Source organism: Notechis scutatus, chromosome 1 (genome assembly GCF_049901735.1).
Source record: "Notechis scutatus isolate UNSWTSFEM ecotype Mainland chromosome 1, rNotScu1.2, whole genome shotgun sequence".
NCBI classification, from domain to species: Eukaryota; Metazoa; Chordata; class Lepidosauria; order Squamata; family Elapidae; genus Notechis; species Notechis scutatus.
In genome coordinates, this window is record NC_142009.1 from 1,657,208 (window position 1) to 1,673,479 (window position 16,272).

The following is a 16,272-nucleotide window of genomic DNA, read 5'->3' on the forward strand; positions in this document are numbered from 1 at the left end:
CAGAGGGACCAGCTTGTGGGTGGGCTGGGCAAGGGGGCGAAAGCCGTCCTCGCCACTCGCAGGGAAACTTGCCCCGCGGCCGCTGGAGGCTTTCAAGAAGAGATTGGTCGGAAATGGTGGTGTAGGATCTCCTGCTTGGGGGTGGGTGGGTTTGGACTAGATGACCTCCGAGGTCCCTCCCAACTCTGTTCATCTGTAATATCTGCATGCGGGAGGCAGCATGAGCACCTGCCTGGGATGCTTCTCTCTTTGCTAAGTCGGCTTGCCTTTCCAAAACCCTCAGGCATCTTCGGAGCCAGTCCCAGGTTTGTTGAATCCTGGTTTGTTGAATCAAGCACATTGACTTCAAACAAGCTAGACCGGAGATGTCCACCCTTGAAGTCCACAAGCCTTTACGTGGCCAAGGTTGGATTCCCAATCTAGACTGTAAATCTGTTTGCAAATCCTCACTTTTGGATCCGTGCGGCACGGGGTGCAGCTCTTTGTGGCAACACCACCGCAGCTCCACAGATACGGCCAGGAGGGTCTGCCCTGCACCCCTTCCATCGAGCAATGCCACTAAGTGGGACCCTGCAGTGGTGTCCTCTCTCTGTGGTAGCCCCTGCCCTCTGCAACCCCAAGAGATGCAGGTGCCCCCAATCGGTTGGCATCAAAGTCATGGGCTGTTCCCCAGGGATCTGGGTGCGAGGTCAGGCTGCAATGCCGTTTTATGAATGTGGTGTGTATCATTTCTCCACGGTTGGGGCCCAGAATCGCTGCTACGGTGCCTCTGACTTGGTTGGATCCATTGATCCTCCATTGATCCATTGACAAGGTAACTTGTCAGACAGCCAGTTTGGTCTAGTGGTGAAGGCCGCAGAGTGGAAAATGGGAGTTCTAGTCCCGCCTTAGGCAGGAAAGCCAGCTGGGTGACTTTGGGCCAATCACCAGGAGGCAGTGAGTTCTAATCCTGATTTAGGCCCAAAACTCAGCTGGGTGACTTTTAGCTGGTTGTTGTGGTGCAGAAAAGAGGAAGAGGAAGGAATACTGGATATGTTTGTCGCCTTGAGTTTCTTGTAAAAAGAATAAATGCAAGAGACAAATAAATAAAATTGCCCACAGGCCGCAAGCTTGGACACCCCCAGAATCTCCTTGGCTGCTTAAAACCCAGCATTTTTTTTCCACTTTTTATATTATAAGCTGTCCTCTGTATCAGTGAGCTGGGCGGCATAAGAAATTTAATCAATCAACCAACCAACCTGCTGAATAGAATATAAATAGAATAACAGAGTTGGAAGGGACCTTGGAGGTCTTCTAGTCCAGCCCCCCTGTTCAACCGTTCCAGACAAGCAGCTGTCCGATCTCTTCTTAAAAGCCTCCAGTGATAAGAGCATTCATAACTTCTGGTGGCAGGCTGTTCCACTGGTTAACTGTCCTCCCTGGTAGGAAGTTTCTCCTTCGTTCCAGTTGCTTCTCTCTCCTTGGTCAGTTTCCATCCGTTGCTTCTCGTCCTGCCCTTCGGGGGCTTTGGAGAATAGCTGGACTCCCTCTTCTTTGGGGGCAGCCCCTGAGATACTGGAAGACTCTGCTCTCCTGCCTCCCGATCCTTCTTGTCATGAAACGAGACCTATTTTAGCTTTCCTTATTTGCAAGCGGCCCGTCAACCCCCCTCCACACTGGCTGCTCCCCCTTCCCTGCTCCAAAAACACACAAGCGAACTGCAAAAGAGGCTCAGCGCTCCCACCGGTCAGCCAAGCCAACTTTAATGGGAGATCGGTCCGATGCTTGCTCGGGAGGCAAAGGGGGGGATCTCCCCCTTCCGCTCCCTTGTGCCCTCCAAGAGGCCTCGTGGGCATCAGCTGGGAAACGCCCAGCACCCCTGGCAGCTGAGCCTTGAGCCGGAGTCGCCTCTCCGTCCAGCCTGGCCAGCATTAAGGAGAGTTCCTGAAGTCCTTTGGGCTCGTTCGCAGCGAAAGGGACGCGCTCCCTTAAGAGGAGCAGCCCGTGGAAAGCTCCGCCCCGCCCTTCCTCCAACGGGGAGCTCCGCCATGCTGTCCGGGCCGACCACCATCAGGGCAGCCGCCCAGGCAAGAGTCTGCTCCGCTGCCCGGGCGTCCAGAGACCCCGTCCCCTCAGTCCATCTTGGTGGGCTCCTTCTGGCGCTGCTTCCTCTCCCAAACCATCTTGGCCAGCGAGAGAAGGATGGGGACGGCCATGGGCAGGAAGAGCGGGATGTAGATGGCGAACTTCTGGTCGTCGGGGAAGTAGAGCAGGTGCAGGAGGGAGGGGTCGAAGAAAGCCCGCTCGGACGAGGTGGCCGCAGCCTTGCTGGCCTGGAAGGCCGAGTCCAGGCGGCCCAAGCTCAGCTCTGTCATCGCCCGCCGGGCAGACTCTACCGCGTGGTAGACCTGCGGGGGAGGGCAAGAGCACCGATGTGGCATCCTGAGGACCCCTGAGAGCCCCCCTCCCGAGCCTCAAGCCCCCCCGTACCTCCGAGGCCACGGCATCCTTGATGACGATGTTGCCGATCTTGTCCAGCAGCTGAGCCAGCGAGGTCAGCGTGGTGGAGACGGTGGCCACATTCTCCACCGTCCGGCTCCACAGCAGGCGGTCCAGCTCCCAGTCCGCCAGGCCCTCGTTCCCAGGGCTCTCCAGCAAAGCCCCTTCGGGCAGGGGGCCGGAGGAGATGCCGAACAACAGCCTGGGGAAGGCAGGGAGGCAAAACGTCACCGGGGAGGGGGGGCAAAACCCCAGAGCATTTTTGGGGTGGGGGCGGAAAGGCCTGGCGGGCAGCGGCAGAGCCCTGCTGCTTTATGATTGTCTGGCTGGTCAACTTTCTGGCCAGCGGTCAGGCTGGCTAAAGAGGTGTAGACCCATAACAATAACCCTCAGGGAAGCCGCTAGAGCAGAGGTCTCAAAGGGCGCCTGTCAACTCATCAAACATTTTGTATACACGTTTTATAGTTGGCAACGGAAAGAACGTCTTCGGTCTGACTTAAGCATGGTATACAAAATCATACATTGCAATGTCCTACCTGTCAATGAATACTTCAGCTTCAACCATAACAAAACAAGAGCACACAATAGATACAAACTCAAAGTAAACCGCACCAAACTTGATTGCAGGAAATACGACTTCAGCCACAGAGTGGTCAATGTCTGGAATACTCTACCTGACTCTGTGGTTTCTTCCCCAAACCCCCAAAAACTTTAACCTTAGACTGTCTATTATTGACCTCACCCCTTTCCTAAGAGGTCTGTAGGGGCGTGCATAAGCGCACCAACGTGCCTACCGTCCCTGTCCTATTGTTTCTCTTATTCTTCTTTTATTTTTCTTATATGTACCCATTTCATGTATTCACAACTATGTATACACTTATACTTATTATCTTGTAAACAATTGGCAAATCAAATAAATAAATAAATAAATAAAATAAATAAGTGGGGGGGAGTTTCAAAGAGCAGGCGGCAGTGTGGAATCGAAAGGACATTCCATTCATATTTTCTTCAGAGACCGATTAGAGGATTGAAGCTTCGGCCGTGCAAAAATGTAATTGGAGAGCAGGATTGATGACTCTTGGCTGTGGACGTTTTTTGTTGGATGATACACCCAGAGGGGTGGGGGGTGGGAAGCAGGATCAAGGGTGACAGTGAATAAGGTATCTCAGAGTCGGCTATGCCCAGGTTATAATGCTGGAGGTAGAATGTTAACTTCAAATAAATCCTCTTTAGTTTTGGGAGTGTGACTCAAGGCTCATGATTTAATTGGAGTAACTGCCGGAATCCTGACAGTGCCCACTATCTCCTGCCTGAACGGAGAGTTCACCAAGACAGCCCCCACCCCAAAAACACCCCCAGGCAGTCCTCACCGCAGCTGGGCCAGGAAGACCTCCATCGTGCGCACCATGTCCACCTCCACCTTCCTGGGCAGGGAGGTCTTGTTGGCGCCTTCGGGCTCAAGGTTGTAGACCTGGCGAAAAGGGCAGCAGCAGCAGCAGCTCAGAATGGAAGCAGAGCCTGTGCCCCCCTCCAGATGCCCCCAAAGGACACCCCCCCGCTCTTTCTCCGCTGGCCTTTGCTGGGGCAGAAACCCGGTTCAACTCCCCCACCCTCCAAAGGAGACCAATTGTCTCTGACGGGGCCCACACGCCGTGCCCACCCTCACCATGATCCCGCCCCAGCGGGGGCTGTGGAAGGCGTTGCTGGGCACGGGGGCCCCGTCCTTCCCGCGAATGTAGAGGGGCGAATGCAGCCGCTCAGGGACGTAGAGCAGGAAGTTGAGGACGGGATACAGGGAAGCCGCGCTGGAACCTGCAAAGGAAGACCGAGAGGTTGGACTCACCTGTCCCAGGGGGAGGAAGGAGCCGCAGGTCAATTCCCTGGGATGCCCGAGGGAAGAATGGCCGGCGAGGGCAGAAGGACAGCTGGACTCAGAAGGAGGAAGCGCCCACCACCCCCGCCCCGCCCGTTGAGTTGCGGGAGTCCCCCCTCTGGGGGGCGTTTCAAGATCCAGGTGAGATAGACTACTCTCTGGCATGGCCTCAGGGAGCGTTCCTCAACCGTGGCAACTTTTAAGACCTGTGTCCCAAAGGTGTGTTTTTCCCCCAAAAGGCAACTAGACCTTGTTTTTCTTTGAAGACGTTTCGCTTCCCATCCAAGAAGCTTCTTCAGCTCTGACTGGAGGGTGAGGAATGGAAGGATTTCTACTCCTTGCAGACAAAGCTGGTCGTTTGCATCCTTTGAGAGCAGGGTTCTCCAAACTGGGCGACTTTAAGACTTGTGGACTTCAACTCCCAGAATTCCCCAGCCAGCTTTGCTGGCTGGGGAATTCTGGGAGTTGAAGTCCACAAGTCTTAAAGTCGCCAAGTTTGGAGAACCCTGTTTTAGAGGGCCGTTGAGGTTACCTGGAGGTCTATCTATATCCTCAGGGTCACTCGAGGAGTGCAAAATGTGTCTGCAGCCTTCTTTGCACTACTCAGGTGACCCTGGGGATACAGGTAGACCTCTAGGTGAGAAACACAGGTGTATGGAATCGACCCAGGTTTATGGGCTCTTACAACCCACTCAAAGAAGAAGAATGACTGGGCTGGGTTTGGAGCAAAAATCCTCTTTTTATTGTTTCTTTTTGTAGTTTTGGAATTGTAAGCCACCCCAAATCACTCGGCTGTGATGGGTGGCTGGCTATAAAAAGTGGATGGATGGATGGATGGATGGGAGGAGAGAAGGGAAGGGAAGGGAAGGGAAGGGAAGGGAAGGGAAGGGAAGGAAGGGAGGGAAGGGAAGGGAAGGGAAGGGAAGGGAAGGGAAGGAAGGGAAGGGAAGGGAAGGAAGGAAGGAAGGAAGGAAGGAAGGAAGGAAGGAAGGAAGGCCCATTTCTGAAGTCTTCTTGGCAACTGTGGATGGATGGATGGATGGATGGATGGATGGATGGATGGATGGATGGATGGAAGGATGGATGGATGGATGGATGGATGGATGGAAGGAAGGAAGGAAGGAAGGAAGGAAGGAAGGAAGGAAGGAAGGAAGGAAGGAAGGAAGGAAGGAAGGAAGGAGGGCCCATTTCTGTAGTCTTCTTGGCAACTGTGGATGGATGGATGGATGGATGGATGGATGGAAGGAAGGAAGGAAGGAAGGAAGGAAGGAAGGAAGGAAGGATGGAAGGAAGGAAGGAAGGAAGGAAGGAAGGAAGGAAGGATGGATGGAAGGAAGGAAGGAAGGAAGGAAGGAAGGAAGGAAGGAAGGAAGGAAGGAAGGAAGGAAGGAGGGCCCATTTCTGTAGTCTTCTTGGCAACTGTGGATGGATGGATGGATGGAAGGAAGGAAGGAAGGAAGGAAGGAAGGAAGGAAGGAAGGAAGGAAGGAAGGAAGGAGGGAGGGCCCATTTCTGTAGTCTTCTTGGCAACTGTGGATGGATGGATGGATGGATGGATGGATGGATGGAAGGAAGGAAGGAAGGAAGGAAGGAAGGAAGGAAGGAAGGAAGGAAGGAAGGAAGGAAGGAAGAAAGAAAGAAAGAAAGGAAGGAAGAAGGGCCCATTTCTGTAGTCTTCTTGGCAACTGTGGATGGATGGATGGATGGATGGATGGATGGATGGATGGATGGAAGGAAGGAAGGAAGGAAGGAAGGAAGGAAGGAAGGAAGGAAGGAAGGAAGGAAGAAGAGCCCATTTCTGAAGTCTTCTTGGCAACTGTTGGAAAGAGGCCTTTCCTTCCCAGCCCTAACCTCAGCCCCGGATCTCCTGGTGGCCTCCTTTCCATCTGATCCTGCTATTTTGAATTAAACTAGGACAAATATATTATTTTCCGATCCAGCCGTACAGCCACCAACCCATTGCCCCAGGCCGGCCCTCTGCCCAAGACCGGGGAGGCCCCATTGGGGAGTGGGGGGGCCCTTAGCAAGTTCCCAAACTGAGATGGCGTCCCCTTGGCTTACCCAGCCGGGCCTCCACGGGGTTAATGACGTGCGGGAGACTGTGCACGCTCAGGGTGTAGCTGGCGGAAGCAGAATCAAAGCGGGGCGTAACTCCCAGCGCTGCGTAGTAGAGGATCTGGGGTGGGGAGAGAAACAGGGCCCATCAGCCTGGGCCGGGCAGAGGGTCTGGCTGCCCCCCACGGCCTCTGGCCTCACCCACTTGAGAGTCCACCGAGAATTCGGCCAGCGGGCTCAGCTTCTCCAGGAGGGGCTTCACGAAGCGCTGGAGGGCCCCCTCGATGTCCCAGTGCACGTCGTGGGCCTTGGGGTCGGGGTTCAGCAAACTGAAGGTGATCTCATATCCTGCAGGGGAACCAGGAATCGGGGGGAGGGAGATGTCAGGAGCCTCCCCAGGCCCGTTAAAGAGAACAAGGTACCTTCTATCATATGTGGTGGTCATGCCCGGAAGCCCAAAAATATTGGTCTAAAATATGGCTACCAGAGGCAGCGGAAGAGCGAACAGAATTTAAACTGGAGTTGTTTTTGTAAGGGGAATTATAGGAAGATTAAATATAGGTTACTACATATTTTGACAGCATCAAGAATAGTTTACGCACCATGTTGGAAACCAAATGAAATGCCTTCTGAAGAATTAGTAATTCAAAAGATTCTAGATTGTGCCGAAATGGACAAATTGACATTAAAACTAACAGAGAAAGAAGAGTCGGAGTATTACAAAATCTGGGGGTAATTGGTATAAATGGTCGAACAATAGAAAGATAAAGGAAATAAGAAAATCACTTGAGACCTTCAAGAAGAGACTGGACTACCATTTGTCAGAAATGGTGTAGGGCCTCCCGCTTGGGTGCGGGGTTGGACTAGATGACCTACAAGGTCCCTTCCAACTCTGATTATGTTAGATATTTACATGAAATCGGTATGTATAATAACTTGTATAATGATGATGACACAGTACTGTTAAAGTCAAGATCAATATGTGTAAAAGGTGAAAAAGCAATAAAAATTAGGTTGGAGACCCCTAGTCCAACCCCCTGATCAGGCAGGAAGTCCTACACCCCGTTTAGACAAATGTCTGTCCAATCTCAGGTTACAAACCTCCAGGGTTTTCTTGGGGTGTGACTGGCTGGGAGGGCTGAAAACAGGCCCGTTGGGATGGGAAGGACATGTGAACTCACTCAACAACAACAGAAACTCTGGGCTCAATTATGGTGATAAATTGATGAGCCCCTGTATTTTTATTTTTATTTGTACATTGAACGCATGGCATGCGCAGAGGTTGGGAGCGGGGAGAGGTTAACCCTTTCGGAGAAGGACTGAGTAATCAGGAAAGTATTAGAGTATGTGCAGAGATGAATAGACTGGCAACCAAGGGGAAAGAGCAATCTTGAATATTATATGATGTGGAAAATATTTTATCAATGGTTATTGGAGAATAAAAAGGGAATTTTGGAAATGAAGAATCAAGGAGACTAGAAAATAAAGATATAGAAAAAAGACAACAATTGTTATTATATACTTATGACTGTAGGACTGTAACTTTGTCGCTTGTCTCTTTACGATTTATATTGACTGCTTCCTAGTATGATCTGATTGCTTATTGTACCCTGTGACTAACATTAAGTGTTGGACCTGATGATTCTTGACGAATGTATCTTTTCTTTTTATGTGCACTGAGAGCATTTGCACCAGACAAATTCCTTGTGTGTCTAATCACACTTGGCCAATAAAGAATTCTATTCTATTCTATTCTATTCTATTCTATTCTATTTATTCTATTCTATCCTATGACGATTATTAAGTGTTGGACCTGATGATTCTTGACTCTTGATGAATGTATCTTTTCTTTTATGTACACTGAGAGCATTTGCACCAAGACAAATTCCTTGTGGGTCCAGTCACACTTGGCCAATAAAGAATTTTATTCTATTCTATTCTGTTCTATTCTATCCCATCCCATTCTATTTAAATTCTATTCCTATATCCTTCTATTCTATTCTTATTGTACCCCATGACTATCACTAAGTGTTGTACCTGATGATTCTTGACTCTTGACGAATGTACCGTATTTGCCGGCGTATAAGACGACTGGGCGTATAAGACGACCCCCAACATTTCCACTCAAAATATAGAGTTTGTTATATACTCGCCGTATAAGACTACCCCTCTTCCACACACCTTCCACTTTTGCATTTTTTTTTTTTTACGCACTTTTCTGCTTTGGACAATTTTGAAATGAGCTAATCCAATTTTGAACCAAGAATATGCAAATAGCTATGGAGTTTAGAAATGAGTTTTAAAAATATTTTTCATTGCTTACCATTAAGCGTAAAATATGTTGTAAATAAAATGAGAACACAGGAAACGTTCTCTTCTCAATACAGCTGATCTCTCTCTCTCTCTCTCTCTCTCTCACACACACACACACCAAAAACCCGGACACTGAAAAGGCTGCCAAGGAACAGTATATTCAATGCCTTCTCTTTAATCAAGAAACAAGGAATTCCTTAGAATCTTTTTTTTTCCCCAAGTGGCCCTCTTTAAAAAAATATATGGAGGTAACACTTTCATTCAAAAAGTCTTCCAGTATCTGGAGTCGCTCAGACATATTGAAGGGAGGCAGGAGAGTAAGTGAAATTTGAAATGATCCAGCTACCGTTTTCTTCCCTCCCGCCCGAAGGCCATTATCTCCACGTCAAAACGAACGAGGGGAGGCAAAGAAGCCAAACACGCTAAAAAGGATCTCTTTATTTTCCTACACAAGGTCACACCTACTTTTCCGCATTCAAAGGACAACCTCTCTCTCACCACCACCACACACACACACACACACCCCAATACCCGCAAACAATGTTCTGGGCATTAATCACCATTGCTACATTAACCTGGTAAATTTATACCCTGCCTCCCCCAGTGTTGCTTTGACGGCAGGATTTCACACAGCGGGGCGCTCGCTCGCTCTCTTCTCCGCTCTCCCACCGTTCGCACATGTTGGAAGCACCGTAAAACCTGATAACCCACCCGGGGCTCCCCATCCTTAACCTACAGCTGCCCGCATGCAAAACCTGCGTGCAAAAAGAAAAAAAGAAAAAGTACGCCGCACGTGAGGATCTTCGAATCCTCTCCTCCCCACACCGCTAAGGAAGGAAAAGGGGGAAAGGTTGTGCAGCGCGTGGCGAGTGACACCCGCCACACACACACACACACACACACACACACACACACACACACACCGCTCCCCCAGCCTCCCTCCTGGCTGCAACTCAAGCTCGAAGTGGGAGTCGGAGTCCTCCCGGCGTATAAGACGACCCCCCACTTGGAGGCATGTTTTTCAGGGCAAAAAAGTCGTCTTATACGCCGGCAAATACGGTACCTTTTATGTACACTGAGTTTATGCACTAAAGACAAATTCCTTGTGTGTCCAATCACACTTGGCCAATAAAGTATTCTATCTATCTATATGTAGGATGAGAACAATAAGATATAATTTCTATATCATCATTAGAAGAGCTGTATAATGTTTAGCTGTGCGATGTTATCTTAATTCTAAGCTTAGAGAATATCAATGTGAACGTCAATGACCTTGTAAATCAGAGGTCTCCAAACTTGGCAATTTTAAGACTTGTGGACTTCAACTCCCAGAATTCTGGGAGTTGAAGTCCACAAGTCTTAAAGTTGCCAAGGTTGGGGACCCCTGTTGTAAATGGTGATGGAAATGGCAAAGGGGTGTTTAAGCCCAGACACAATGCTTGAGAAAAAAAAGAAAAATGAAACGTTTGTGTTTTTGAAACTGAAAGATAAAAAAATATTGTTAAAAAAAATGGAGAAGGACCTGATGCAGTGGGGTGGGGGCTGCCCCCCTCTCCTTCAAGCTTCCCCTCTCCCCCCCCCCATTCCCAGGGTCTGGCCATACCGAAACTGGACTTGAAGGGGCGCTTCCACTCGGCTCCCGGCTGGCCCAATGGGACTCGGTCGGCCAGGGCCTCCACGAGGGTCTCGGGGGCGAAGGACATGGCCTGGATCAGCTGCTGCAGCCGGTCGTTCAGGGCCCCCAGCAGGTCCTTTGCCCCCGGGGGGCACCTGAGGATGGCGCTCCGGTGCTTCCCAATGTACATCTCTGAGCCCTGCCGGAAGGAGACCAAGAGCTATCGAGATCCAGGGAGGCACTAATCCCACCCTGTAAAGCCTGAGTAAGGGCCACACCTAGAGTCCTGCATGCAGTTTTGGTCACCACAGTACAAAAACAGATGATGAGACTCTGGAAAAAGTGCAGAGAAGAGCAAGAAAGAGGATGAGGGGACTGGAGGCTGAAACATACGATGAACAGTTGCAGGAACTGGGCCTGGCTAGTCTGGTGAAGAGAAGGACCAGGGGAGACAGGAGAGCAGCCTTCTAGTATTTGAGGGGCTGCCACAGAGAGGAGGAAGGGGTCAAGCTATTCTCCAAAGCCCCCGAAGGCCAGACAAGGAAGAATGGATAGAAACTGATCAAGGAGAGATTCAACCTGGAACTAAGGAGGAATTTTCTGACAGTGAGAACAATCAACCCGTGGAGCAGAAGTTGCCTTTGGAAGTTGTGGGAGCTTCATCCCTGGAGGCTCTCAAGAGGAGACTGGACTCCCACCTGTGAGAAATGGTGTGGGGTCTCCTGCTTGGGCAAGGGGTTGGACTAGATGACCTACAAGGTCCCTTCCAACTCTGTTTATCTGTTATCTGTTAAGACAGACTTGCCAGCGGCCTTTGGCCCTCGGCCAGCTGGATGGGGCCAAATGACTGACCGCCCCTCCGAGGGGAATTTGCACAGGCCCGGCACGGAGCGCTGTTTCTAAATGCTCCGTTGCAAAACGAGGACGGTTCCATCTTCCGCAAGGTTGGGGATTTTCTGCCAAACTCTTGTTCTCAGGAAACAACTATTGGATGGGAAACTGCTGGTGACCTTCTACCGCTGCACGAGAGAGAGTATCTTAGCTTACTGCACCTCTGTGTGGTTTGCCAATTGCACAGGGGCAGGTAGGAAAGCACTCCAGAGGGTTAATGTCATTGCCCAGAGGATCCTGGGTTGCCCTCTCCCCTCTTTGGAAGAGCTTCATAGCTCCCGCTGTCTTAAGAAAGTTCAAAACATCCTCAAAGATCCATCTCATCCTGGGAATCCTTTTTTTGAACTATGACCATCTGGCAGACGGTACAGGATAATAATAAAAACAAGGACAAGCAGGCTGAAAAACAGCTTCCATCCCAGGGCAGGAGCTCTGTTGGATTCTACCCTAGAGGTCAATATAATGGCAACATCAGGAGTTTTCAATTCAATTGTACAAAATGCGAAGGAGGCGTGTTTGTGTTTATTTCCATGGCCATAAATTGTACATGGAAGATGGGGTTTGATTTCGTTGTACGGGGTGCAAGGACAATAAAGGAAACTAAGGAAGGAAGGAAGGGCGCCGGACAGCCTACCTGGGGCAGGAGCAGAGAGCCGTGGGGGATCACGTAGATGGTGAGGGAGCCCACAGGCAGCCCTTCCGCCGGCTGCAGCCCCTTGTCCGCCTCTGGAAGAGGAGGGGCGACACTCAGCTACCCAGGGGGACCCAGCCCTGAGGGGCCCCTTTCCTGGCACACACTCAGAGCTCTGGGGAAGCAGGTCCGATGGCCAAGAGGCTGCTCCGGTCCCTGGATGTGGCCAGGCAGGACCTGGACAGCCCCCTCCTCCCCCCACAGTCCGAATCAGAGCCGTAACTGGACTCTGTCCCATCACCCTCGGCCGTTACCTTGGACCGAGGCCTGCAACAGCAACGCCTGCTCCTGGGAAGTGGCGAGGCGAAAGGAACGGTCGTAGTGAGCAACCACACCGGTCTTGGCTGAAACAAAAGGGGGGAGAGGACTAAACACCTGGCGGAGGAAAAGGACAGGTGCCGCGTCCAAGTGGGAGGAGGCTGCTCCGTGTAAAAGGCAGGCAGGCAGGCATCCTGTCCAAGGACCCCCATGCCTCTCTGGGCGAGAGGAGGGCAACGGACTGCAGAGGCCGGGGGGGGGGAGGCTTCTCTGGGGTGCAACTGTTTAATTCATTTATATGCCGTCCGTTTCATGGACATGAAAATTATATTTTGCCTGCACCTCTGGCATGCTCTGTGCCCACGCTGACTGGTGCCACCCTTCCTGTTGGCAGGGAAAGCTGCAGGCGCCACAGGTGAGATGGAAGCAGGGAATTTATTCTGGACCTTCTCTCTTTCTCTTTTTTTATCTGATCTCTTTTTCCTTCTCTTTTTTCTTTTTGTCTTTCCTTCTCTTTCTCTTCCTTTTTGTTTTTCCTCCCCTTTTTCTCTTTATCTGATTTCTTTTTCTTTTTCTCTTCTTTCTCTTTCTCTCTTTCCCTCTTTTTCTCTCTGTTTCTCTACCTTTCCTTCTCTTTCTTTCTTCTTTTCTTCTTTCCCTTTCTCTCCTTTACTCTTTCTTTCTCTCTTCTCTTTCTCTCTATCTCTTTTTCTCTACCTTTCCTTCTCTTTCTTTCTTTTCCTTTTCCTTTCTTTCCCTCTTTCTCTCCTTTCCTCTTTCTCCCTCTCTTTTTGTCTTTCTTTCTTCTCTCTCTCTCTCTGGGATGGCTGACCCCAAATCCAAAGCCCATGTGGCCCAGCCACTTTGAGCACCAGACCAGGGGAGCCTGGCCTCACACCACAGCTCAGGTCTGCAGCGCTGGCTGAAAGGCCAGCTGTCAAGGCTTGTGTGCCACGCCAGCCCCAGCCCAGAAGTACCAGCCCCCCCGCCCACCTAGAACCCCTTACCATTCAAGGGGATCTCCATCTCCTGCACCTGCTGGAAGGGGACTTTGTGCTCCTGGTCTTTCGGGAGGACCCCCTGGGCAAACACCACCGAGACGGGCACCGTCAGCTGGAACTGAATCAGAGCGCGCCCCGTGAGCCAAAAAGAGGCACAACGACAGCGGAAGGCCCCCGGGTCCCTGCCCTTAAACCAGCCAGGAATCCTCAAAGCTGCTGTCCAAGGCGTGTAAGAGGGCTTCCGGGTTGAGGAAATTAGGTTTAAACAAGGAGTGTGGCTTCACACACCCACGAGGGGAATTATCTTCTGTCTAGGATGGCCGGTCTTGCTCATCTCTGCACCTTTTCTAGAGTCTCAACATCTTTTTTTTACATTATAAAAAAGGATGTTGAGACTCTAGAAAAAGTGCAGAGAAGAGCAACCAGGAGGATGAGGGGACTGGAGGCTAAAACATGCTATGAACGGTTGCAGGAACTGGGCCTGGCTGGTCTAAGGAAGAGAAGGACCAGGGGAGACAGGAGAGCATCTTCCAATATTGGAGGGAGAGGGGTTGGACTAGATGACCTACAAGGTCCCTTCCAATTCTGTTAATCTGACTTTAATCTGATTTTAATGAGCAAAAGGACCAGGGGAGACAGGAGAGCATCTTCCAATATTTGAGGGGCTGCCCCAGAGAGGAGGAGGGGGTGAAGCTATTTTCTAAAGCAGCGGTCGCCAACCGGTGGGCTGTAGCCCACTGGTAGGCCGTGAGAAAATTTTGGTGTGCCTCAGAGAAATCTCACCCCAGGAGCACCCCCCAAAAGCAATTAATCCAGACTGCGCAGAAACACAAGGCTGCTCAGCCCACATGGCCTGCAGAAACCCTCCCCGTTCACTCACTCCTTACTCGGCAAACTTGCCTGCTAAATTGCTTTTTTTTCCTTTTTCCAACCATCCTCTGTTCTGCTGTGCCGGGAGATTTAGATTAGCTAGGAAGCAGGAAATGGTTGGATTTCTTGCTTTCTAGCTAAGCACAGCCGAACCTCCCTTAGGACTGAAGCAAATTCAGTGCAGACTCACGGCAAGCAAATTTGAGAGACTGAGCTAGCCGATGGCAGATAGATAGATCACTGAATGATTCTGTGATTCTGTGAGCAACTCAATCTGCCTGCTTTGCCAAATTTGGATAAAAGTTGCTTTTTTAATAAAAAAAATTCAATATTTACATACATGGTGTGTTGTGAGTTAATTTTGTGAGTTTGCTTGCAAGCAAATTTTATGTGACAGACTGAGCTAGCCAATGGCAGATAGATAGATTTCTGAATGAATCTGTGATTCTGTGAGCAACTCAATCTGCCTGCCTGCTTTGCCTGATTTTGGGTAAAAGTTGCTCTGTTTTAATAAAAAATTCAATATTTATATAAATATAATATTTACATACAAGCCATGCCCAGCCAGTCACAAGACCACCAAGCCACACCCACAAATTAGGCCACACCCACAGAACCAGTTAGTGGTCCCTGGGATTTAAAATTATGAGTTTGGTGGTCCCTGAGGTCCAAAAGGTTGGCGACCCCTGTTCTAAAGCACCTGAAGGCCAGACAAGGAAGAATGGATGGAAACTGACCAAGGAGACTCAACCTGGAAATAAGGAGAAACTTTCTGACAGTGAGAACAATCCACCCATGGAACAGAAGTTGCCTTCAGAAGTTGTGGGAGCGCCATCAATAGAGGCTTCCAAGAAGAGATTGGACTGCCATTTGTCAGAAATGGTGTAGGGTCTCCCGCCTGGGCAGGGGGTTGGACTAGATGACCTCCAAAATCCCTTCCAACTCTGTTAATCTGTAATCTGAGTCTGTGGCTTGTTTCGGGGAGCGTGTCCGTCCAAATTTCTCAATCTAAGCCACAGCCAGAAGGGGTGAGTCCAGGGTCCCTGGTCAGTCCTTCGGGGTCAAAGGGCAGGCTGGGCAGGGAGCGGTGTTCGAAAGCTGCCCGCCTCCAGCGCAGCAGCCAGCCCCAGGGGTCCTGGACTACAACTCCCATCGCCCACAGCCACCGAAAGGCTGGGGCTGATGGGGCCGGGAGTCCTTTCTCACCAGAAGCGCGTCCAGCGCGGCGATCTCGGAGTCCGGCAGCGCCGCCCGGTAGGTCTCGGTCGTCTTCCACCAGAGGGGCAGCCCCACCAGGACGGCCATGGCGGCGAAGGAGAGGGCGGCCTGCTTGCCCCGCGCCTTCTCTGCAGGGCGGAAAAGGGAAGCCCCCGTTCATTCCCGCCTCGCCCGTGGCGGGGAGTTCCGCAGGACCCACCCCAGTGGGCAAGGGGGGAGCCCCCGCCCCCGCCAAGGGGACCCGGCGCGGGGAGGGTCACAGTAGCACCCCCTGCCGACTACCACCCCCACCCGCCCCCAGCTCCGCACCTGCCGCATCCCGGGCCGCCGCGCTCTCGCCTCGGCCGCCATCGCTCCGCGCGGAAGCCGCCTTCGAGCCCGGCCGGCGCGGGGGCGGAGTTACGACGCTTGGAACGAAAGCCAGCCAATGGAAAGGAGCCTCGCCCGATCGGCAAGCGGGAGCGTCCAATCAAAGGCTCGAAAGGACACACGCCGCGTGAAGGAGCGTTTGCCCATCTTAAGGAAGGGCAGGGAGGGAAAGCGGGCGGGGCTGGACGGAGCTCGGAGGAACTTATTAGGCTCCCTCCAGAGCCGCAACTAGCAAAGAGAGGCCCCGCCTTCCGTACGGCAACCGAAAAAGGATAAATCAAGCAGCCTCCCTTGAGCGCTTTTTTGTTTAACCCTCTCCTGCCCGAGAGCGAGCGAGCCAGCGAATGGAGGCAAGGGAGGGAATTGACGAGTTGACAGCTGGAAGGGACCTTGGAGGTCTTCTAGTCCAACCCCCTGCTCAGGTTTACTGAGCCGGCCTGGACTTGCGTGACAGCAAAATAGTGTCCAGCTTTTCCAGTTTGAAAAAAGTACGGGTAGTCCTCGACTTATGACCACAACTGTGCCTGAGAATTTTGTTGCTAAACGAGGCAGTTGTTAAGTGAATTTGGCCCCATTTTGCCACCTTTCCTGCCACGGTCGTGAAGTGAGTCTGGCTTCCCTCATTGATTCTGCTTTTTTC

At 51.3% G+C, this 16,272-nt stretch overlaps 1 protein-coding gene across 1 annotated transcript; it reads right to left on the bottom strand.

The window, feature by feature from the left end:
- Positions 1–1,726: 1,726 nt before the first annotated feature.
- Positions 1,727–15,873, bottom strand: PIGS (phosphatidylinositol glycan anchor biosynthesis class S). The gene is made up of 12 exons (XM_087955618.1): positions 15,573–15,873; positions 15,252–15,391; positions 13,182–13,293; positions 12,171–12,260; positions 11,860–11,951; positions 10,323–10,533; positions 6,612–6,754; positions 6,413–6,527; positions 4,145–4,290; positions 3,849–3,949; positions 2,470–2,680; positions 1,727–2,387 (listed from the first exon to the last, which is right to left on the bottom strand). Exons 2-12 carry the CDS (start codon positions 15,348–15,350, stop codon positions 2,112–2,114), a joined length of 1,596 nt encoding a protein of 531 aa, XP_087811744.1. The 5' UTR covers positions 15,351–15,391; positions 15,573–15,873; the 3' UTR covers positions 1,727–2,111.
- Between the last annotated feature and the right edge of the window lie 399 nt (positions 15,874–16,272).

Coding starts and splice junctions, on each gene's coding strand:
- PIGS (XM_087955618.1), bottom strand. CDS start 15,350: ATGGCCGTCCTGGTGGGGCTGCCCCTCTGGTGGAAGACGACCGAGACC. Junction 13,294..15,251: donor CCGCGCTGGACGCGCTTCTG/GTGAGAAAGGAC, acceptor GCTCTGATTCAG/TTCCAGCTGACGGTGCCCGT. Junction 4,291..6,412: donor CCCCGTGGAGGCCCGGCTGG/GTAAGCCAAGGG, acceptor CTTCCTTTGCAG/GTTCCAGCGCGGCTTCCCTG.